Source organism: Psittacula echo (assembly GCF_963264785.1).
Source record: "Psittacula echo genome assembly, chromosome: 3".
Classification (NCBI taxonomy): domain Eukaryota; kingdom Metazoa; phylum Chordata; class Aves; order Psittaciformes; family Psittacidae; genus Psittacula; species Psittacula echo.
The window spans coordinates 22,193,986-22,210,806 of NC_137736.1; the positions used below are offsets into that span (position 1 = coordinate 22,193,986).

The window sequence follows — 16,821 nt, forward strand, 5'->3', positions numbered from 1 at the left end:
TCAGTTTGGGGTTTTTTTCCCCAGTTGCCCATATTACAGCTTTAGGCAATGGAAGGAGACCTTGGTAGATGTTCCTTAGTCATTGTTCCAATTTGATCTGGTATTTTGAGGTATTAAATTATTGAAGTATTAATTAATGAAGTAAAAAAACCAAACAAACCCAAGAAACCCACACAAAAAAAACAAAAACAAAAAAACAAAAAACACAAAGCCAAAAAAAGGAAATGACAGCCCTAACTTGAATTTATTTTAAGTTTTGTAGACTGATTATATACCAAAGATACAGTTCTGCTTTGAGTGGGGATTAAGGAAATGATGAGTGAGATCTGACTTACTAAGATGTGATTTTTTTCTGTAATAAAAATCATAAGTTAGTTGAAATGCAAGTCTTAGGCTTTTTTCGTAATTAAAATAAGTTTCATGTACTAGTAAAGGTGAAGGGAGGATAAGAGATTGAGAAGAGGCTACTGAGACAGTAGTTTTTGAGGGACACTGCAAACAGGATTAAAATTTGAACTGACACTGTTCTTATTTTCAAACACTGGAAGGTCTGAAAACACAGTTGATGCTCTTCATGCATTTGTAAGCCTGAAGCGGTTTGGTCGTTAGGTGTGGGGAGAAAAGTCTGTCACGTGGAGGAAGGCAACCAAAATCTTTTAGAAGAAGGGAGAGAAAAATATGCATGCGGTGAAGGGAGGGGAGAGCAAAAAAGTTCCTGTGTCTCTGTGATGCCCCCCATAAGCCCAGGCACATATCCCAGTATCTTACTGTGTGCCAGAGAGCACACAACGGCACCTGGAATTGCTGAAAGACACTTTTGCCTCGGCTGACCCTGCAGTGCCAGCTCTCTACAGCTCCAATGAGGGTTTGCTGTGTGAGCCTGTGGGCACAGCAGGGAACTGGCTGGGGAGCTGGGCAGAACGTCCATGCCTTGGTTTCCAGGTTTGCACTGCTGCTGGGTGAGATCTGTTTTCATTTCTCTGCCTACATTAAACACGAATGCAAAGCTCAAGAAAAAATGCAAATACCAGGATTTATTTGTAACACCCAAAATAGTCGTCCCCGTTTACAGATGTTTAGAAAATACAGAGGTGTGAAAAGAAAAGCTGTACCGAATGCACTCGTGCTGCAGGTACATCAGAGAGATACCTCTTCCATTGTTCAGTTCATCTTTTCTTTTCCCTGCTGTCCAGACAGTAGCCGGTTCTTCAGGCTTTGCCCATTGCTCTCTGTTTCTTATGAGTTATGTTGACTGGTGTAGCTGTCTTCCGATTAAAACCTTTTAGCAGATCTGCAGGTCTCTTGCACCACTGTATGAACAACCCAAGCAGTCAGAAATTGTTTGAGAACCTCAAAAAAGTCTCAAAACCCATGAGTGTTTTTTGTTGTTGTTGGGTTTTTTGCTTTTAAGAGAAAGGTTAAATGAAGTATTGCTTTTGCATCTTTTCTAGTTTCTCTGCCTTCAAGTTAGCTTTTTTCTGAAATCAGAAATCAGGCTGAAGATTTAATGCCATAGTAAGAAGCTGAGACTTAAAGAAAAATGCACAGGACTCAAGCTGCAAGAGCTGGTAACACAGAAATCCATTGAAACATTAGATTTCTAAATTCAGAAAACCTCCAAACCCCCAGAATTTATCAGGCTGGTTTGAGGCCACTGTGACATGTTTGTTGGTGAGCTAGGAAACAGAGAGAAGAAACACTTGTGTTGTTTTTCTTGCTCCGCACAGAATAAAACCCTATATATATATATATATATATATGTAAAAAAAAGTTCAAAGCTTGCCTCACAGCAGCTTTATCTGAATCACATGATTCTTCTTAGTTTGTAGCACTTGTGCTGGGGTTCTGGTATAAGCATTTGTGGATATTTCTTGGCACGATGGTTTCAGCTTTGCACCGTTCAGTGACACAGCGATCACTGTGAACCTAAATCTGTAGTTAACGTTTCCTATTCCATCAATCTGCATTTAGAGGGAAGCAGTTCCTCCCACCTGAAGTGCCGGCTGCATTACATTTGCACCTTTGTCGTTAATCTGTCCTTTTGTTTTCAGCTTCTTTCACTTTATTCTTTGACTGCTGTCTTTGGAGAGAGAAGTTCCTTCCTCTGCAGTCCCAGCTCCCTGTCAGAGGGACACAGAGCGCTTCCTCTTTCTAGCGGCATTCTCCCCGGCAATAAAATTGGATAAGGAGTGGCTCAGGCGAGTGTCCAGAGTATCCAAGTTGCTGCTGCTGCTGCTGCTTTTCACCCATGGGCACAGGCACCGAAGCATGGCTCTGCGGATGTAGTTGTCAAAGCAATAGTAAATGAAAGGGTTGGCACAGCTATTGGCAAAAGCAAAAGGGCTGCTCACCTTCATACCCAGCTGGGCAACCATGTCAGGAAAACAATCAGGCTGCTTCATGAGTCCCAAAAGGATGGCCATAAGCTTGAAAAGATTGAAGGGAACCCAGGAGATAACAAAAGCTGCTACTACAATGGAGACAATCTTGATGGATTTTCTCAGTTTCTTATCATGTTTCCCAGTTCTCTGATAATGCACACAGAGTCTTTTGGTGATGGAGCAGTAAAAGGTTAAGATACTCAACAGTGGGAAGAAGAAGGCCAGGATTAAAAGCATCAGTGACATAATCTGCTTGGCTTCTGTCACGGCTTTGTCTGTGCAGTAAGTCTGTCCATAGTGCTTCTTCAGTTCTCTGGACAAAAGGGTTGGCATTCCTAAGCAGCAGGATAATAGCCAGACACAGATGCAGAGTCCACTGCAATAGGATCTTGTTCTGAACCGTCTAGCGATAGAGGGATGCATGATAGCGAGGTACCGGTCAGCACTCATACAAGTGAGGAGGAGGGTGCTGCAGTACATGTTGACTGAGATGACATAGGAACTAGTTTTACAGAGGAAAGCTCCTACCCTCCAGCTCCCGTCCGATGCCTCTTTGTCCACCCAGAGCGGAAGTGTAATGAGGAAGATGAAGTCAGATGCAGCGAGGTTGATGATAAAGATGTCAATCAGTCTCTGGACCCGTCGCTTGAAGACCAAGGCTGCTATCAGGATGGAGTTGCCGACAATGCCCACCAGGAACAGAGCAGTGTACAGAATAGGGAGAAACGTAGACATATGTTGTAGGTTCTGATATGGGCAGTTGTCATCGTAGTAGTAGTAGTAGTAGTTGTAGTTGAAAGTGACTGTAGTCACGGGTGAAAACTGGGTGAGTTCCATTTCTGGCCAAGCTGTCCCCATCCCCGCTCTGAGGAAGGCTCTGAGCTTCCCCTACCCTCGCCCTCAAGGTCTTCCTTAAAAACATGATAGTGAGTGAGGGGGGAGGAGTGCAGAAAGAGGGGAGGAGAAAAGTGGTTTTAGGGGGGTAATTTATATACTTTTACGTAATCACTTAGGCAGCGGATGAGTGATGATAGTCTCTGATTAGTCAAAACCCTGTCTTCAGAATAAACACTTGCTTCTTTTTTTTAAATCAGGTTTAGGTTTACTGATCATATCTTCATGTTGCCTTTGCCTGTATAAGCAAACCAGGTTTGGGGTTTGCTTTTATTATGGTGGGGGAGGTAAGATAGTTTTCAAGATTCTGAACTTTTGATTTTTTAGGACAGGATATTGCTACTTTGCAAAGGTTTGAGACTGAACCAGCTCAGAAGAAGACAGAGAATTCAGGTGCCACATTCTTTATTGTTTCTCAAAACATTTTGTGTAAATTGCTTTTTGGAAAAAATTCAACTTTTCTGAGGCTTCGAGGGTTTTATACTTTCTTTCTCTGTTTATGATTGTTGTTTCCTGTTGAGAGTAATTCTCTCATATGAAAATATTTCAGGGAAAACATTTAAAACTACCCTACCCATTCTGTCCTGTAGTGAATTGTTCTGTATCAGACCACAGCTCTCCACTGCTCTGCCAGCACCCCCTGCCTGCCCTGCAGCCTCTCCAGTTCCCCCAGCCCTGTGCACCCCATGCCTAGCTTTATGAATGGATTAGAAACGTAGAGGACAGATTTCCTGTGTGTTATATACTCTGCAATTTGAAACGTGACTTGCTACCTCTGCCATTTCCTTATCATCCACAGTCCTGGTCTCCAGAGCAGTTTCTGTACCTTCTCCTCCGATTGTGCAGCTCACATGGCTCTTGAGCTGTTGTTACGTATAGTGCTTGCTTCTCTTAAAGAGCTCTGATTTCCTTCATCTTTCATTTGCAATATCAATATTGCTCCAGCTGTGGCTTACCTTACAAACAGCCCTTTCAGTGATCCATAAATCAAATGAAAAGTCTCACTTTCTGAACTACTGAATTCATTACAGTTTTGTCAATGCATACCAATGTGAAACTTCTACTACCAGTCTTCATCATCCTTCCTCTCTTCTGCAGATAAATTAATTTTCTCCTTCCTCCCCCTCCCACCTGCATGTTCACAGACCACGCATATCTTAAGGATTCTCAAAGCTTTGAGCAGATTGCTTACGCAGCATGCTTGAGCCCTGGGCAGGTAGAACACGTCTGTGTGTCTCTGCACAGGCAAACAGCAACTCCAGATTGCATGGAGAGTAAATTAGCCTCTCCAGTTTACTCTGGATGTGCGCAGATTCACTCTGCTGAAACAGGGAAGTACAAAATGAAATATACTCTTTTGTACAGAAGTAAATATAGTTCTGCTTTGTAGCTAAGCAACATTGACCTTGATGGCGAATAATAATAGCAAGGAGGAAACATTTTGGATAAATGTTTCGCAATGACAAGTTAGAACTGGACTAGCAGTGGACAGCTTGAAAACGGGACTTTCCAAACCTGAAGTTCAGCCAAAGTGATGAAGATGAAGATGATGAAGAAATGACCACCAGGGGTCCAAAAGACCACTACCACGTTGTTGTGCGCATGTGAAAATATACATGTGTAAATCTACATGAAGTAGTTCTGGGAAATGTTATGAATATGTATGTCATTTACTGGAAATATAATTAATATGTATATTAAGAAACAATATAATCACAGCCTGATTGATGCTGGGACAAGGCATGTTAAGAGGAGCTACCCCCATGTCTCCCAGCACTTCAATAAAGAATACCTGCTTGACAACTTAAACTTTGTTGGTGAGTTCTTGACAAGTTCTTCAAATCAGTTTGGTGCCCTAGATGGGACCCTCTCTGCTCGGCTGCAGGACCCGCTGAGGACAGGGCTCCCTAGGGCCCTCAGGAATTTTTCCCAGAGAGACCCCTTGACTCATTCGGATCTCTGAGGGAGCAGACAAGGACTATCTTTAAGAAGGTATTCTTTTGTAAGTATGATTTTGTTTTGGTTAACTTTCTGTAAGTCGTAGGAGACCTCCTGCACGGGAGTTTGTTTGAAGTTTGGATTTTGATGGGCTAACCTTTTGTTTGGAGCCTTCTGTAAATTGAGATATAGAAATCTCGTAGGCAAGGCATATACCTGACTGCTAGCGCCTGATTGGTATATATTCGGATTTGTTTGGAACTCTGTTTGTAACTTGATGGTATTTGACCTAATTTTGCAGATTATCATGGTACTGATTTTGGTATTGACGATATGATTTGGTTAATGCTGTACTGTATGTTGTGATTGCATCATTAATAGTTGTTTGTCTGTTTGGATTTTATTTATGTTCTAAGTATTGTAGTGTAGAGTGTGCTTGAGAGATCCCTTGTATGTGTGTATTGAGGGCAGGGCTTGGTCAGTGGGGCATGCAGCTGCACGAAGGGACACTGTTCTGTGTATTTTTGTTGTCAGGCTCGGGTTGAAGTTTTTGTGTAAGATACTATCATTATGTTTCACAAGAAAGTGCCTCAGGCTGTGGCTCCTCCTGTGGAGCAACCGGGGTGGTCACAGGAACCTTGAAGCACGTTGTGGGATAAAATAGAAACTTGCACTAATGTAGAACCTGAACCATGGGGAGCCAAGGACCCCATGGGAGTGTTAAAGTATTGGGGTGAGTTTGTACAAACCCCCATACCCGCTCGAAGGAGCAACTGAGCCACGCCGGACACATGGGAGGCTGTTCGCTATTGCCTACAAAGGCATGGTAGGTAAGAACACAGAGTTGGAGCAACAAGTGGCAGATTTACATTCTGAGCTAGAAAGGGTTAAAGCAGAAGTGCTGTTGCAGAGGCAGACATTTGTAGCCACTGCAGAGCAGGGTGAGAGATGCAGGGGAAGAAAAAAACAAACGGAGCAATAAGAAAGGCACAAAGGCAGTGGGGCCACGAGTCTGTGCCCTTGTATCTGATCCCAACTGGAACCCGGAGACATGGGATGAAGTAGTGTATGCAGATATGTTTGTCACATTAAGAAACCACCCTGAGTGGCAGAGGGAATGCGGGATTAATGTAGCTCTGCCGGATCCCTTAATTTTAGTTTTGGAAAAGGACAGGGAAAAACAGGGATCTAAATTGGAGAGATGTTGTTCAGCCTGTGATATTGGAGAAAGATGTTTAAAGTTAAGAAAAAGGAGTAAACAGGTAGATAGGGTGGAGGATTATGTGATGTGCATGACTTTCTGGCAAAGAACGGCCATGTACCCAGATCAGCAAGTACCTACGTGGAGTTCGACATGAACCAAGGAACAACAAAAGGTGAAGGAGGATGGGAGAGAGGCCCTGGAAGTGAGAATCCCAGCAAGATAAGAAGGAGCTGGAATTCACTGAGTTGCTAAATTGAGGACTGTTGGAAAACTTTGAAGGTCAGGTTCTCACACCTGTGCTTAACCAATTATATGTGAGTTGTTAAGGGCCTCAAAGACATGTATCCAATCACAATGGGCCAAGTTAGTGCAAACAACTTTAAGAAATAGTAAAGAGTTATATAAGAGCTATAATAAATGGCTTTGTCTGATCACATTGATCTCCGACTGAGTTCATTCCGTGACAAAGTATTACCAGTACTTCCTAGAAGAGCATGCCCTGGCCCGAATCCCTCTGATATTGATGAGGAGGAAGGGGTTGCAGTTGCTGATGACAGAACAGAAGGACCTGAAAATGTTACTCCAGTTGCCAGACACATTCGTAGCAAAACAGGGCCAGTAACTCAGGCACCTTTAAGACAGGCAATGGGACTGGAGGGTCGGACAAGAATAAAAGTGAACTTTTCAATGGGAGATTCGGATGCTTGGAAGTTAGCTGTGAAAGAGTATTGGGATGATCCCATAGGAGTGGCAAAAAGGTTTGAGTTGATTGTTAAAAGCCAAGATCCTGACTGAGGGGACATAGATGTAATGCTGGATGCATTAACTGAAATGGAAAAACAGTTGGTATTAAAAGCCACCTTCACTCATATACGTGGTCAGGTTACTTCAGGAGCATTAGCAGGTAAAATGAAAGATCATATCCCCACTGCAACACCAGATTGGGATTACAATCTGCCCAAGGATTATGCTGCTTTGAAAAGGTATCAAAATGGATAAAATTTGGATTGGAAAATGCAATTCCAAAACCAGTAAATTGGTCAGCCCTGTTTGTTGTAAAACAAGGGCAAACCAAAACACCAACTGAGTTTTTGGACAGGTTGAGGGAAGTGATTGTGAAAGTCTACTATGTTAGATCCCTCCTCAGAGGAAAGGAAGTAACAGATAGCCAATCTGTTTTTAGGACAATCATCAGAAGATATTAGGAAAAAGCTTCAGAAGTTTAAAGAGCCAGATAATCATGATATAGAAAAGTTGATAGAGGAAGTGTGGAGAGTGTATAGAAATCGAGAACAGGTAGAGAAGAAAAAGCTGACTCATACCATAGCCACAGCTACAGTGGCAGCTTTGGGGCAAGTAGGAACTGGTAAACGGACTAGTATAAGAGGATGAGGCAGAGGTAGAGGAGGAATGTCAGACAAAGATAAAGTAAATACTTTGTCTGTGGGACTGGATCAGCGTGCGTACTGAAGGAAAATTGGATATTGGAAGCAATATTGCCCTAACCTAAAGAATCTCCAGACAGCTCTGGTGACTGAATTGGAGCTAGGCTGACAGGGACCTGGGGAATCTACCCTAGCAGATCCACTGATTAAATTAAAGCTAGGGACCAGAGAAAAGGAGGTGGAATTTTTAGTGGATACAGGAGCAACCTATCCAGTGTTAATTTGATTCCACTGGGAAAAGAATTTGTTACAGTTGTGGGAGCTATTGGCCGCCAAGAAAAAGCATTCTTTCTGAGACCTGTACAATTGAGAAAACAACTTTTCCCAATTTGAGAACAAATTGGGAAAACAAATAGGAATGTATAAATGTTTATAAATGCCGAATTCTCCAAAATCTTTACTAGGGCGAGGTCTACTAGAACATTTGGAAGCAACCATAACATTTAAGGAAGGAGAAATGGAATTAAAAGTAAAAGACAAACAGTTAATTGAAGTCCTGAGTTTGTCTTTAATTCAGCAGAAAAGCAGAAAGAAGGACCTCCCTGAAATAGAAGAAGTCTTTAATCAGGTATGTCCAGGAGTATGGGTATGTGAAGTTCCAGGTAAGGCTAAAAATTATTTATCTGTTAAAGTAGAAATAAAAAGAGGGGCCCACCCAGTTTGGATAAAACAATATCCCTTAAAATTAGAGGATCAGAAAGGAATCAAAGAAATAATTGGTAAATTTTTAAAATATGGATTGCTAATTGAATGTGAATCAGCATATAACACCCCTATTTTACCAGTAAAGAAACCAGATGGAAAGAGTTATAGGTTAGTTCAGGATTTAAGGGCAATCAACAAAATTATGGAGGATATTCATCCAGTAGTAGCTAATCCATACCCACTATTAACCAAATTGAACAATAACAAAAAATGGTCTACCATCTTGGACTTAAAAGGTGCATTCTTCTGCCTGTCTTTAGCCAAACAAAGCCAAAATTTGTTTGCTTTTGAAGGGGAAAACCCCCAAACAGGAAAAAACCTCAGTTAACTTGGACAGTATTACCTCAAGGTTCAAAAATAGCCCTACGATATTTGGAAATCAATTAGCTCAAGACCTAGAATCTACAACTACAAGACACCCACTCAGACAGGAGCTTAGCTACAATATGTTGATGATTTGATAATTGCTCCTGAAACTAAAGAAGAATGTGTTCAATGGACTGTTGAATTGTTAAATTTTCTGGGACCAAGCGGATACCAAGTGTCCAAAACAAAAAGCACAGTTAATTCGAACATGAGTCTCTTATTTAGGATATGAAATAACCGGAGGACTATGAGAGCTTTGAACAGCCCGAAAGGAAGCCATTTGTCAAACGCCAAGACCATCCACAACCAGGCACCTTCAGACATTCTTGGGTATGACTGGATGGTGCAGGCTTTGGATCCATGATTATGGAATAGTGATAATACAGTTATACAAACTATTGAAAGGAAATCTTTCTGGTATAAATTGGACTGATCAAACCAAGGAAGCGTTCAACTCCTATGAAAGGCAACAGGTAGCTCTAGGGGTCCTGGCTCAGAGATTAGGACCCTACAAAAGGGCAGTGGCATATTTTTCAAAATGGCTTGAAGAAGTAAGTAGAAGGATGACCAAGTTGTTGATGACTCAGAGTTCTTCAGATTACTGCCAGTGCTCAGGTTATGTTCTCCTGTGCAGCAGGTGCCTGGGAGAGTTTCAAGCACTTGGAAAAGCAGCCAGATGCTGTTAACAACTGGCTGCTGGATCAAGGGGTGTTTAGGTCGGCACTCTTTCTTGTATAGGTATGCTGATGTCTAATAAGAAGCTAGTTATATACAACTGCCTTCCTACCTGTAAGGCACTAGTGGACTCTAGCTGACTATTGATGTGTGACATAAGTGTGATCCTGTAAAAAAGCACAGGCTAAAAATTATCTTTTTGCCATTTTAAGAGGGGTGTAACCATTCACTGTAGAACTTGCTGTGTTCTCTTAAGTAGGAGGCAGTAATTCATTTTAGTTAGGCTACTCCCTAATTAGAATAAAAGTAATTTTCGTAGATTTGTAAAATGCCTCATTGTAATTCTATGAGTAATCTCCTGCATCTGATTGCCTAGCAGACAATTCTTAGCTTCAATGAAATGTGACTATCTCTTCTATGATGATTGAAGTGACCCAGGGACTACTGCTGCAAGTCTTTTTGTTTGTGAGAGACTCGGATCGGAGTCCCTTTAATTAGTTACAGAATGGATTTGTGTTCCAGCTTATTCCTTCCCTGGCAAAGCTGGGAGAAGGGAACACAGAACTGAAGTCAACTGCTGCCCAGTAAAACAATGGGGGTTTTGCTCTTTAATAGATTGCATGCAAGCTGTTATCAGCTTACTTCTTAAAAAGTAGACTCAGAGTTGTATATTTGCTGACTCCTTCTTCCACTGGCAATGTTGAATGTGCTTTATCTTACCAGGCTGTGAGTACCGTTAAAAATCATTGCTGCTCAAGATTTGTTTCCATGCATTTTATCGCTTACTGATAAGGTGACTTCTGCCTCTAGTCAGCACCTTTGTGGGTGTCATGAAAGCTAGTTCGAAAGTTTCAAAGGCTAAGTGCAAAAGAGAAGAGAGATAAGAATCTTTAAAAATCAGGAAATAACAAAGGTTTCTGGCAGTCATTTGACTTTATCACATTATGCATCCTGGATACTTTATGGTACTGACTTACTATGTTTATGACAAGCAGTATTATGTTAACATTTAGCAAAAGGGATGACAGAGTATGAGATACTGCAACACAGCCAAGGTATCCCAGTGCTGTTGGAAGTTTTCAGCTGTGCACTTTAAAACATTGTACCTTGGTTTCTTTGAAGGAAACATTTCTATCAATCGTTGGCATTTAGAATGATTTGAAATACTTAATAAAATGGATGTAGTCAGCTTTATAAAAGTCCAGTACCAGTTTTCCAATGAGCTGCTTAACTCCTTGCTCCACATTTGTTCAGCTTGTGAATCCAGGAGGTACTACAGTTGCTAAAAATTCAGAGCTTTCTCTGTTTCCCCACCCCATTTGCTGCCAGACTTGACACCTGTTGGGCAAGTGATATCTTTGAGAACTGATAACACAAACTTGTTAAAACATTAGATTTCTAAATCCAGAAAACCTCTAAAAAACCGCAGAAATTACCAGGTTGGATCAATTGGATCAGGTGAGGACATAGCAATTTATATGCCATAGATGTATGAACCTGTAAGCAAGCACAGGCTAAAAATCATTGTTTTGCCATCTGAAAATTACAGAAGGTATACCCACTTTTCATCCAAGAGTTGTGTATGCCCAAGTATCTTACAGATTACAGAAATGCTTTTTTATGGATTCAGTGCAGAGATGAGTTTTGTTTCATCTTTGCTTATTTCTGCTTCAAAGAATGTATTTCAGGTTTTCTTTCTTCCAAGAAGCACTAGGACATTCTCTTTCCATCAGTACTAGAGTAGCAGATCACCTGAACCCTGCAGTCTGAGGTATTGTAGTTCTGTCTCTCTTCCAAAGAGGGACCTATGTGTTATTTTACTCGTCACTTAGTTCCTAACAGCTTACATGCAGTTGCAAGCTTTAGAAATAAGGCTCAAAATTCTCTGCCTCCATCTCAGACTACTGCATACTCCTTGAAATTCACTCCCTTCCTGTCACCATCCCAGAGCAGACAAAAAAGTGAGTAATTTTTTAAGAAGCTTAATGGAACCAGAAAGCTTTTTCATATGCCCATGTATTCTTGTGTTGGGGATTTCTCAGTTTGTTGTCTCCCTGTAGTTTAACAGCCTTACTTACTAAAATAAAAAATTAGATAGTAAACATTTTCCAACAAGTATCAACTCTGTTCTCTTGAGTTTGCTCTGTATTTCTTGAATGCTCTTGTGGATGTCGCTGAGTGTTGCCATTTTATAATGTGACACTTCCTCATCTGGATAGAAGATTTGCAAAGGTGGGGTGAAGCATTGTCATGAATAATAAAGCAATCTGTAATTGCCCAAGGGAAGCAGCAGCAGATGTATTTGTCAGTAGTCTTAAGCCTTGTGGGCTTTTTATGTGCTATTGATTTGCTTGGCGCATCATACAGGGTCTTTCTCTTCCCAGAGCTCATTTCGCTGAGCCAAACTCAAAAATACTGAGGACAGGGAAATTCCCCTTATAACACTTCTGTGCAGATATTCCAGAAAGCTCAACACATGAAGTGCTAAGATCCAAGAGATGTAGTGAGATGTTTTGTCATCAGGAGGACAGCCTCCACACTCTCCTCACCCCTTCCTAGATTTCCACAGCACTTTCCTCCTCCCACACCTCAACAGATACGTGTAAACCCTTTTGCCAAACAAAATTTTCTGCTGGAGCAACAGCTACTGGCATGGCTTGGGTGTATGCTCTGCCATTCGAGCTACTCTTTGACACACCTCTGAGAAGATGCAGCCACTGGGTGCTGAGTAGTTCTGAACCTGAGAGTGAACCTGGATACCTTGTAACCACACACTCACAGCAGATTCTGTAATCATGACTGTATATTCGGCCAGTTCTGCTTTAGAGTGTATGCTTCCCTGATAAACCTTTCTCAAACGCACTTGTGAAGTTTGTCATGTCAGTGTTTGTACCATTCCTTAAGTATTCCTCACGGGAAATGCTGAGGTATTTCCAGCAGTACCAAGGAAAAATATTTCATGTCTTTCTTCACAGTGATACATGTATTATGGTAGCCTTCTAATGTCGTGGCAAAATTAGTGGAAGAGATGCACAGCAGAACTATCTGCACAGGAAGTATGAAGGGTTGTTGCTTTAGTCTGTCACACACTCCTTACAAGTTTCTGCAGTTGAAGCATTTCTGGCAGCAAGCTGTGGGTTTGGGGTTGGTTTTTTTTTCTCTATTTTACTAGTAGCTTAAATGTGGTTTTATTCCAACTTGCACATCTGTTTTTATATAATCACAGGTGTTTAAATAAAATGAGCTACGTATCTGTAAAGTATTAATGATTACAAATTCTGAGAAGGAACAGAGGTTCATTTGGCTGTAAAAGAAAGTGTAGTAGTTTCTAAATGATTGTACTTCAAAAACCTTCTGTAAGGCACAGAGATTCGCAGACCTGATTTAAGGAAAAACAACCAAAAACCTGCTACAAACTGTCCTACTATCCTCTAACTTAGGTGAAGGCAGGCTCAGAGGTAACCAGATGAATGCTAACCAACAGGAGTTTCACCCCTGCACAAACAGGAGCAGGTAACTGATTCAAGTAAAATTGTGGGCACTGAGATAATGCATTGGGGTAGGCTGAAATAGTTTCATACCAACAGCAGTAGTCTACAAAGTGTGGCATGGGAAGAAAATAATTTTTGTACACTTAAATACTTTTAAAGTGGTATTTATTTCCTCTTTAGCTCATCCTTGTTCAATTTATATTTCTGTGTATGTTTTCTAATGTATATAATATATTAGTGCAGTAGTACATGCATATAATTAAAAAAAACCCCACCATATAATAGGCATGCATGCTCAAAATGTCTTTACTGATAAGGTGCGTGACAAAACATTTTGGAGACTGCTGACTTAGAGGAGAAGTGGGCATCATTAAAGCAAATCTGTCCTATTCATCGTATTAGGAAGAAACACATCTAGAAGGTCTTCTCTCTGAAAAATTATAATAAGGGTAGAGTTTTCTTAGCCTAACATGTTCTGTGCCACAGACAGAAAAATATAGAAGGCAGAAATAAAACCAGAGTGACTGTATAAAGAGGTCTGAGAGGAATCCATGGGATTTTCTACTCATTCTGGCTATGTGAAATGTTCACAGACGGTAACTAAAACACAAAACCTAAAACTGCCCTTTTTATTATTGAAAAGAGTATGATTTTGGGAGAGGAGAGGCAATATCTTGTAGTAAATTAACTAGTAATATTGGAAGAAAAATGCAGACTTTTGAACACCTTTTTCAGGTCTGGATCAGTAACTTGTGAATATGATATAAGAAGAATGTTTTTTCATTTCTCAATTCTCATCCTGTATAAACTTCATTTAATATAGTTAATTTAATATGGTGCTGCCTCCTACAAATGTTTTCTTAATTCCTTGGACTGTGAGAACTCAAATGACCCAAATTTTGTATGACACAATTTTTTCCAACACACTAAGGTTTTGTTCCTTTGTTTTGTTTGCAGCACTCTGGTGTTAAATTCTCTGTCAGTGCCTGAAAACTTCTGCTAAAGGTACTAACTAATGCATGTGACTCAGCTCTGCTATCGAAGAAACTTCAGTTTTGCAAAAAGCAGGAACAGCATTTAAGGTTTATTCCCTCTAGGGGTTATTTCCTTTGTGCTTTCTTGCGCAACTGGCACCGTTTCTGCATGGTAAAGCAAACTTTTACTTTTAAAACCTTCCCAAATGACCCTGTTTGTGTAGAACAACCTTCTGTTGTGTAGCTGAACTGATCAGCCAGTGGTTCCACTGAGGCACACTGGGGGAGAAGAGAAAACGAAAAAAGGTGCTGGCAGTGAATGATTCTCTATCTTCATTTGTAATGTTTTCATTGGGTGACTCTTACTCTATAGAGGGGTATTTTTCCAGATGAAGAAGCAGATCCAGGTGAAATCTGCAGGGAGTATTTGAAATTATATAAATAAAAGGAAAACACATCTCTTCCCTCTGGCTGTTGACGAGCAGCTGCACATATTATATTGATCAGGGCAGATTATAAAGAGGCCACTATAGTCTAATGCAGTAATGGAAGTAGCAATGGCTGCAAAATTTTCCAGACTTGATTCTCATTTCTACAAGATTAAATCTTTTAGGAGAAAAACTTAGAAACTTCCCAGCAGTGGATAATTCATTGCAATTTACAGTAAACAATTCCAGTTCTGCTTAACCAATGGTTTAAAATACAGAGGGAGGTTTCTGGTTGTTTGTGTGTTTTTTTGTTTGATTGTTTTGTTTGGGTTTTTTCATTTCTTTTAATATTTTATAGCTTCAACTTCTGATAGTTTGGCCAGGTTCACTGAAAAAACTATTACTGCCTTTTTTGTTCCCTATTGCCATTACATGTATTTTCTGGTCTTGCAATTCCTTAGCTCTCTCTTCAGTAAAATAAATTGACTGACCTTTTGTGATACATTTCGCTGAGAGAGGCTTTCTAATTGGTCAGTGATTTTCATGTGCCTTTTCAGGTTTCTCTCAACATGTCAAAACTAGACACGCTATTTCAGCAACCAGCAGCAACTCTAGATGTGATACAACTTCTTTTCTCCTTGTGATTTCTCTGTTTATACATCTGAGGTTGCAGGAAAGCTGAGGTTTTTGGCCACAGCACCATCCTTGATAGCTGGCAATCCTCTGTGACCCATTTGTACTTTTAGCATTGTGCTTCCCAGGATAAAGCTTTATATCAGGTAAGTATAGCCTCCACTTTTTCCTCTTAAATGAATGAGCTCATCGATGACCTTCCTTACTGAAATGCGTGTTTGCTTGTCCCCAGCTGTCAAATGATCAGGTCACCCTGTACCAGTGCTCTCTCCATGTCATTATTTACCCTTCCCTCAGGCCCTATGTCATCTGTGAAGTTTATCAGTGATGCTCTGTTTTCTTCTAGGCCATTGATAAAGGTGTTAAATATTTTAGTAACTAGCATAAATCCCAGGCAGACCCCAGAATATATCCTTGCAGACAGTTACAGGATGAGGTGTTGGTGAGATGGTTCCATGATCTGGAGAAGTGGGATGTTTAGGCAGAGGTTTATTAATTACATATAATTTATAATTACTTTTTAATAGAAATATTATTTTGTTGCACCAAGTCACAGAGGTTCCTTGTTTTTTGTATCGTTGCTTTCACCTCTGCCATCCCAGCTCCTTACCTTACTGCAGAAATGCTTCCTGGTGCTCCAGGAGAGGAGTTAGTTGGGATCATTCTACAGAAGCCCTCAGCAACATGAAAAAGTCGGACGCGATTGTTTTCCTCTGTGTTCGCTAGTTCAGAGGTTGGTAAAATCAAAACTGGGTGTGGTGGTCTCTCAGCCAGGGCAGTTGTCAACTGCGTTTAAGAGTCCTCATGTAATTCACGTGGGTACCTGTACCAGGGATGTGGGGGAATGTCCAGTTTGGGGCATGGAGCCAGTCTTCACAGGTTTTGCAGCTTTTACCAGGTATTTTCTTTCCCTTACTTGATGTTTTCCCAAGTCATTCAGCCAGGATACTGTGTTACCATTTTTACAAGCAATCACGGAAAAAAAAAAAAAAAGAAAGAAAGAAAGAATGAGCTTTATGGCTGCATGGGGAGACAAAATAATTGCAATTCACAGAATCATAGAATCACAGAATGGTTTGGGCTGCAAGGGACCTTAAAGATCATCTATTTCCAACCTCCCTGCCATGGGCAGGGACACTTTCCACTGGACCGGGTTGCTCAAAGCCCCGTTCAGCCTGACCTTGAACACTGCCAGGGATGAGGCAGCCACAGCTTCTCTGGGCACCCTGTGCCAGTGGGGTTGTGTTTCTGTAAAAAGTCCTGGTTATCTCAGCAGGTACAGGACGCTGGGCCCATGATTCCAGATCCCCAAACGCCCATGTCTTACAGGTGTGCAATTATTTCAGCATGAATCAGCGCTGCACCTCACGCCACGAAGGTCTGTGCAAGGTGCGGTGCTGAGGTGTGGAGGCGCGGGGCTGGGCTGCCACAGTTTTGGCGGGGCGGTGCTCTGGGGCCTGCGAGTGCCAGCGGCGCGGCAGGCACCAGCGAGCGCAACGTAGAGGAGGCGAGGTCGTTGCCCAGCAGTGGGCACTGGGCGCCGAAAGAGGAGAGCGGCGCCGCAGGAGGCGGTGGGAGCCTACAACTCCCAGCAGGAACTGCGGCGGCGGCGCAGGGACGAGGCAACGTCGACTACAACTCCCATGGTGCCGTTGGCCCGGAGTGCCTCGGCTGTTCCGGGGTTGTG

At 41.5% G+C, this 16,821-nt stretch overlaps 1 protein-coding gene across 1 annotated transcript; it reads right to left on the bottom strand.

The window, feature by feature from the left end:
- Positions 1 to 2,123: 2,123 nt before the first annotated feature.
- GPR15 (G protein-coupled receptor 15) lies at positions 2,124 to 3,239 on the bottom strand (the record flags this gene model as incomplete). The annotated part of the gene is made up of 1 exon (XM_080613852.1): positions 2,124 to 3,239. The coding sequence occupies one exon, from the start codon at positions 3,237 to 3,239 to the stop codon at positions 2,124 to 2,126; it is 1,116 nt and encodes a 371-aa protein (XP_080469978.1).
- Between the last annotated feature and the right edge of the window lie 13,582 nt (positions 3,240 to 16,821).